General features: G+C 58.7%; 1 protein-coding gene across 4 annotated transcripts in view; it reads right to left on the bottom strand.

The window, feature by feature from the left end:
- Positions 1–298: 298 nt before the first annotated feature.
- Positions 299–6,626, bottom strand: part of WHRN (whirlin) — a gene marked incomplete at both ends in the record, with an annotated part of 89,552 nt that continues 83,224 nt past the window's right edge. For 3 of the 4 annotated variants that reach the window (XM_080708793.1, XM_080708791.1, XM_080708794.1), the window contains 5 exons: positions 299–481; positions 840–962; positions 1,426–1,607; positions 3,547–4,066; positions 5,238–5,309. In XM_080708793.1, coding sequence (XP_080564919.1) covers positions 299–481; positions 840–962; positions 1,426–1,607; positions 3,547–4,066; positions 5,238–5,309 — 1,080 coding nt within the window. Of the gene's footprint in view, positions 482–839; positions 963–1,425; positions 1,637–3,542; positions 4,067–5,237; positions 5,310–6,626 lie in introns of all 4 variants that reach the window. The other variant, XM_080708792.1, reaches the window with a different exon arrangement.

Here is a 6,626-nt window from a genome sequence, read left to right as displayed (position 1 = left end):
TGCCCCCATCCAACCCAGAGAAGCAGCTGCTCTGCCTTCCTCTGTCTGTCTTCCCATCCCATAACCCACTTGTTTTGAGCGCCTGCTGTGTGCCCGGCACACAGATTCCGGCCTGATCGTCCATTCTCCTTGCCTGGCTCTCCTTTTTCCGCAGTGCTGGTCTAGCGGGTGAGGATGGAGAGGGGCATGCCTTCCTGCTGCCCTGGCCTCGCAGCCAGACCCCTCGAGGAGTCTGATAGTGCCGGGATGGGGAGGGGCCGGGCCAGGGGCTGGGCGGTGGCGGGAGGCGCTGGGGCCCCTACAGCGGCACATTGAACTCGGTGACCAGGAAGTCCACGTAGTCACGGTCCTTGGTCTTGAAGGCCTCTGCGATGATGCGGGCCGCCTCGCGATGCTCCCTGCCCCGGAGCGTCAGCCCGTTCACCTCCAGGATCACGTGGCCCACCTTGAGCTGCCCGCAGTTGTGGGCTGAGCCCCCTCGCTGCAGGGCGGGATGCAGTGCCAGGGTCACACAGGGTGCCTGAGTGGCATGGTGGGCCTGATTTGGACCCCTCACTGGGCAGCCTGGGGGGGTCCTCTGACCTGATTACACCTGAGGTCCCACAGAGCAGAGGGGATCTGGGCCTCCCAGTCCTGGGCCAATGGGCAGGGTGGAGTGGGGGGTCTGTCTTGCTGAGACCCTGCATTGTAGCCCCAGAATTCAGGATCCCAGTGTACCAGGGGATGGGAGGAAGCAGCCTTTGGGTGCATTGCCGCCTTGGGGTGGCAAGCCCCTGGGATGCTGAGAAAGGGCCCTCGGTGGGGTCTGGGCAGGCAGTCAAGGGACCCCGGGGCCGTACCTGAATAGTGACAATCCTAGGCAGGGGCTGGCGCGTGTTAGCGCCACCTTCGATGGCGATCCCCAGGGTGGCTGCGCTCTTCTTCACGCGGACCAGGGTGGATGTGGGCTCCAGGAGTCCTGGCTGCAGATGTGAAGGGACCTTCTCAGGGGACAGGGACACACCCCAGGGATGACAGGGTTCAGACCTAGACCCCAGCCCTGGGTCAGGAGCCTCCAGTGTGATGAGGATTAAGCTAAGCACTTAGCATCCTCGACTCTCGATCCTGACAGACCCCTGAGGGTGCTGAGGCTGAGGGGCTTCGCCCAGCCTGCCTGGTGTGGCAGGGACTCGCCCAGGTCTGACTCCTAGGTGAGTCAGCCACCACGCCAGGTCAGAGCAGAGGGGACCCCAGCATCTCAAAACCAGCCCAGCGTGTCGCAAAGGTGAGACCTAAACAGTGCCTCCAGATCCCTTATGCTGAGCTGCTCTGCTCAGGGTACCCAAAGCCTTGCAGGAACTGGGGCTCGCCCTGGCCCTGGGCCTCCGTCCTACACCTGGGCCCTGCCTTCCTCTATCCTGCTCCCCCACTTGCCACCCCACCCACCGGCTTGTTGGTGCCCTCGGGGGTCCTCTCGCTCCGAGGCAGCTCCTTGCTGCTTCTGCTCTTGGTGGACGCTGTCTGCCGGGCACGGCCTGGGGCGCTGGCCTCCGCCTCACCTGCGTCCACACCGCTGTCCTCGCTCAGAGTCTGCCCGCTGTCCGAGAGCTGGGAGAGCGTGGAGGCCGCTGGGAAAAGACAAGGAGACGGTGGCAGTCAGGGAGTGACTCCCAGTGATGGAGCCAAGGCTGGAGGAATCCCCCAGGTGACACTGGAGAGGGGAAGGAAGGGATCCAGATGCTAGCGGGCAGGGGCTCCTCCACCCTGTCCACCTCTGGACCGCTTGCGCTTCCAGCAGGTCCTGGCCTGAAGGCCACTACCTCTGGGACATAAGTCTTCATGTTCCGGTTGGTTCTTAGCCGGGGATGGCATGTTTAAAATAGAGCCCCGCAGGCAGAACGGAGGTGAGTTGCTTGCTTGTTTATGGGTGTGTGTATAGTACTGGGGATTGAGCCTAGGGGTGCCCTACCTCTGAGCTGCACCCCCAGCCCTTTTTAATTTTTATTTTGAGACAAGGTCTTGTTAAAGAATTTCATGCTGGCTTCAAATCTTCCTGGCTTGTTTATCTTGTTTGAGCTGACACAATGCTATTCGGTTTACAATGATGGATGATACATTCAAATTAAAGAGTTTTCAGCCAGGCATGGTGGCTCATGCCTGTAATCCCAGTGGCTCGGGGGGCTGAGGCAGAAGGATCGAGCGACAAGTTTGAGGCTAGCTTGGCAACTTAAAGAGACCCTGTCTCAGAATAAAGGAATGAAAAGGGTTGGGGATGTAGCTCAGTGGAAGCACGCCCTTGAGTTTAACTCCTGTACTGAATAAAAGAAAAGATTTCACTTATACAAAATAAGTTTTTTGTTTTCCAAGAAGAAAAAAAAAAAATGATTCCAGAAACGCCTGGCCTGTACCCCCTGGGGACCCGAATGGGCCTGAGCTGAGTGGCAGGCCATGGCCTCTGGCTCCCAGCTCCCAAGCACCAAGCCTGCTTCAGCCTGAGTCAGGACAGTGTACAGCTGAAAACATGCAAATCACGTGTGAGTCCCCTGAGCCGGCCTTGGGTCCGTCAGTGGCATAGCCTCTGCGAGCCCCCCTGTCTTCGTTCTGACACAGGAGCAGGGATGCCTGTTCACTGGGGTGATCATGAAAACTAACAGACACTTTGTGCAGCCGAGCAAGCGGTCAAGAAAGCAGCTCAAGCTGGACCCCAGCTGTGCCGTGGTTTCTTCATTCATAAAATGGGGCTAGTAACAGAACCCTCCTCTGGGCTGTTGTGGGATCAAATGAGTTAATAATAGAGGCACAAGACAGCCTCCCAGCAGAGCATGAATGCGTCCTTCGGGGTGCCAGGTCTAGACTTTCTCCCCACATCCCGCCCGCTCTCCCTTAGCTGCTCCCCTGAGCTACTGGTATTGATGCCTCGTGTTCTGTGTCCTGGCCTGTGCACCGCCTGGCCCGCGGGGCTCTCCAGAACCTGAATCTCCATCTGGCCTGTCCGCTTCCCATCTACCGCGGGCTCCAGGCAGCACTCTAGCCACTAGATGGCAGCAGAACCCAGCAATACGTGCTCAAGCTTGCTGTTTGCGGAGAGCTTTGAGAAGTGGTGGCTGTCCCTACCCCCACCTCCTTAGCTGGAACCCTGGGAAAGCCAGGGGCTGCCACTGTGGGCTGGCTGCCTGGGTATCTGGAAGAGCCACCTTGACCCTGAGCCTGCAGCCCCACAGCCGGAGCCCTGCCAGGGGGCCGGAGACTGCAACTCGAGCATCTACCTGGATCCCAGCACCGACGGTGGGCCAGGCTGTAGGGGACAGGGATGACAGAAGATACCCGGCAGCACTGGGGGTGCTGGAGGCAGTCCTGACCCTCACAGCCTCCTGACCTAACACTCACTGTTAGGAAAGCAGGATTCCCGGTCCTGGAAGGCCACCTTAGAATTAGACCCAAGCCATGGATTGTCGAAGCCAGCAGGTCCCTGGTCCCACCCTCTGCTGTGCCAGCAGGCAGGCTGACCCCGAGAGGCCAGGTGCCCAGGGATCAGGAGCCCAGCTCCGGCGAGAGCCCACCACTCACTGCGCGTCTGGGGCAGGGCCCGCACTTCGTTCACGTCGGGCTCACTGTCCGGGCGGTGCACCTCCACCATGACGAAGTGCTGGTTCGTGCCCGTCTGGTCCTGGTGGTCAGAGGGCGAGGGCGGTGGGAGGCAGCTGCTGGCCCCTGGGGCCTCTGCAGGTGGGCTCTTCAGGTGCGGGGGTGACTGGACCCGAGGGAAGGGGCCGATGGGGTGTTGGTTGACCAGGGCCAGGTGGGCGTCCAGCGGCCTCTTGGAGCTGGGGTTGGCAGGAGAGACAGAAGCATAGATGGGGGAGGAGGGCGAGTCCTGCGCGGAGGAGGTCCCTGGCATGGAGGCAGCGCCCAGTGGCGGGCTGCGATTCCGAGGCGCCGAGAAGATGATGCCCGAGTGGGAAGATGCAGAGGAGGGAGGCTGGGGGTCCTCCCGGGCCGGCTTCCTCAGCTGGGCCTGGGCCAGGGGCGGCGGGGGAGGTGGTGGCTTGGCGCTCGGTAGCCCCTCGGAGGTGGCTTTGACGTCGTCCTGCCAAAAAACCCCAAAGGAATACAAGGTGTCGGAGCCCATGGCGGCTGGAGGAGCGCGGCCCGAGCAGCTGAGTGGCCAGGCCCCGCAGCGATTCCGTCCCTGCTCTATCAGCTCCTGGCCACGCTGCTCTGAATAATGCAACACCCCAGTGGAAAACCTCTCCCCCCAGCACCTAGGCAGCTGAGGAGCGTCGGGATCCTGGCAGGCGTCTCTGGGGACCGCGTCCGTACCTTTGGGAATTGAAGTCCCTGGCATCAGCCAGGGCTTGTCACAGGCAGCAAGACTAAATTAGAGGTGGGCAGGAGAGGATGAAAACTCACACGAGAAGCATTTCTTCTGTGTTTCTTTTCGGGGGGTTATGGAGGCTACTAGTGATGGAGGGTGTGATAGGACTGGAAGGAGAGAGAGCAAAGGGACAGGAAGGGGCACACGCGGGCTGTGTGCTGTGCAGCCCTGGGTCAGGCACGCACCTCTCTGATCCTGTTGTGGACAAGGGAGGAAGAACAGCCGCCGGCAGCGCAGGGAGGATGGGAGGAGCCGTGTGATAAGGTGTTAGCAGGTGCAGGTGGGCAGCACACTTGATTGTTGTCTCCTCTGCCCAGCTCAGTGGCCAGTGCTTGTATCTCTTACAGCCTCACATGCTTTATTTAATTAACGTACCCTTTGCCACAAATGTGTGGGGTAGGGTAAATTACGATTGTGCCTATGTTACAGGTGGGAAAACAGGGGCATAGAGAGGCTAAGAAACTTGCCCAAAGACATGTCAGTGGGGGAGGTGAGATTTGAACCCAGGCAACCTGACTTCAGAGTCCAGGCTGTCCAAAAGCCACCTGGGTCAGAGTCACATGAGTGTGACCTCATATTTAGCTTCTAGCAGCTAAATTGTGAAATGGGCACAGCTAAGAGGCGTGTGGCTTCTTCAAGAAGCGCTCACATGCTCTGTGCATGCTCATTTGCTATGACAGTGTTCAGATAACACATCAAAAATAAGGACCTGCTCACCAAACAGGCTTCAGTGGCCGGCCACAAGAGTGATCGTCCTGGCCCTTAGAGATATGGTGGGGGAAGGCTTGTGTGCAGGCTCACAGCACAAGCCCCTGCCTTCCTGCAGTGTCACCAAGAGGAGCCCAGGGGACACCTGAGCAGACAGGGGCCACCCAGGCCTTACCACGGACACGTCCGGGAGGGCGTTGACGTTGCCCTGCACGGCCTCGCCTGATTCCTCCAGGTCAAGAGTGTTCTGGAGACGGAGAAGAGAGAAACCTGAGCCAACAGGGGTCAAGTGGGAGAAGCCAGTCTGCTCTATAGGACACCAAAACCCTGGGGGGTGGCTTAGGACTCTGTAGGACAGGTTCCGGGGACCCCTGACACACCCTACTCCATCAAAATGTATCTCCCCCATTAAAATGAAGACCAATTGTTTCAACTGCCAGTCACTTTGCAGCCAATTTTTCTCTGGGGCCCTCTGATCATTCTCATCTCCACTGAGCTACCTGAAGATGTCGGGGTGTCTCGCCTTCCCCTGGATTCCAGGGTCCCTGCCGGTCACGCTCAGCGCGCTGGTCTCAAGCTGGAAGCCTCTGCTCTGCCGGTGGACAGAACCCGCCCTGGGGGGAGGCTCAGGCTCGCTGCAGGCAGGATCGGACAGGGAGACTCTCTCTTTTGATCTTAATAATTTTAATCCTAAGGGGTGGTTTACAGTTTAAATGGGCCTTATTTTGCAAAAAGGCCCATTCCTTCCTTCCCCAGTGCTCCCTCCAGGGACACCACGTTGCGGAGTTCCTCTGGGGTTGCGTTCCTGGAGGCTTGGGGCAGCCATTTCTCTCCACACCACAATGCTCAGGGTGGTGAGTAGTCTCGGCCCTGATGGCCACTCTTATAAGTCAACTTGACTGGGTTATGGGCTGCCCAGACAGCTGGTCAAATGTTATTTCTCTGTGTGTCTGTCAGGATGTTTCTTGGAGAAATCAGAATTTGAATCAGTAGGCAGAGTAAACAAGATACTCTCCCCCATGTTGGGGGCATTACTAACCCGTTAAGGCCCCCAGTGGAACAAGAGGTGGAGGAAGGGCCAATTGACTCCTTCCATCTCTTCATGGACTCACAGTTCACTTGTTTGTTTTTCTGATACTGGGGCTCGAACCCAGAGCCTTGAGGAACACCGTTCCTGACCTCAGACATCAGCACCCGTGGGCCTTTGGGCTTGGAAATACATCGGCTCTCATGGGCCTCCAGTTTGCAGACAGCAGACCTGGGCCTTCCCTGGGGCCCATGGAGTCACATGCACCAATTCCTCATAACAAACCTTTTCATCTGCCTGCACACATCCCATTGGTTCTGCATTATGGGAACCCTGGCTATCAGCCCTGACACCTGGGCAGGTCTCCAGTAGCCATCACTGAGCAGTCTAACAAGGGGCTGGGGACAGAGGTGAGACACCGCCCCTGCCTTGAGGAGCACAGCAACAGTGGGGCTGGGAGGGGACTGCGGAGAAGCATCCCGGGCACACAGAGACACAGAACACACAGGGAAACAAAGGGCTATCAGGAGAGGCTCC

The sequence above is a fragment of the Muscardinus avellanarius genome (genome assembly GCF_963383645.1).
Source record: "Muscardinus avellanarius genome assembly, chromosome: 13".
Taxonomy (NCBI): domain Eukaryota; kingdom Metazoa; phylum Chordata; class Mammalia; order Rodentia; family Gliridae; genus Muscardinus; species Muscardinus avellanarius.
Note: the sequence above shows the minus strand (reverse complement) of the source record. Positions and strands in the feature narration are given on the sequence as shown.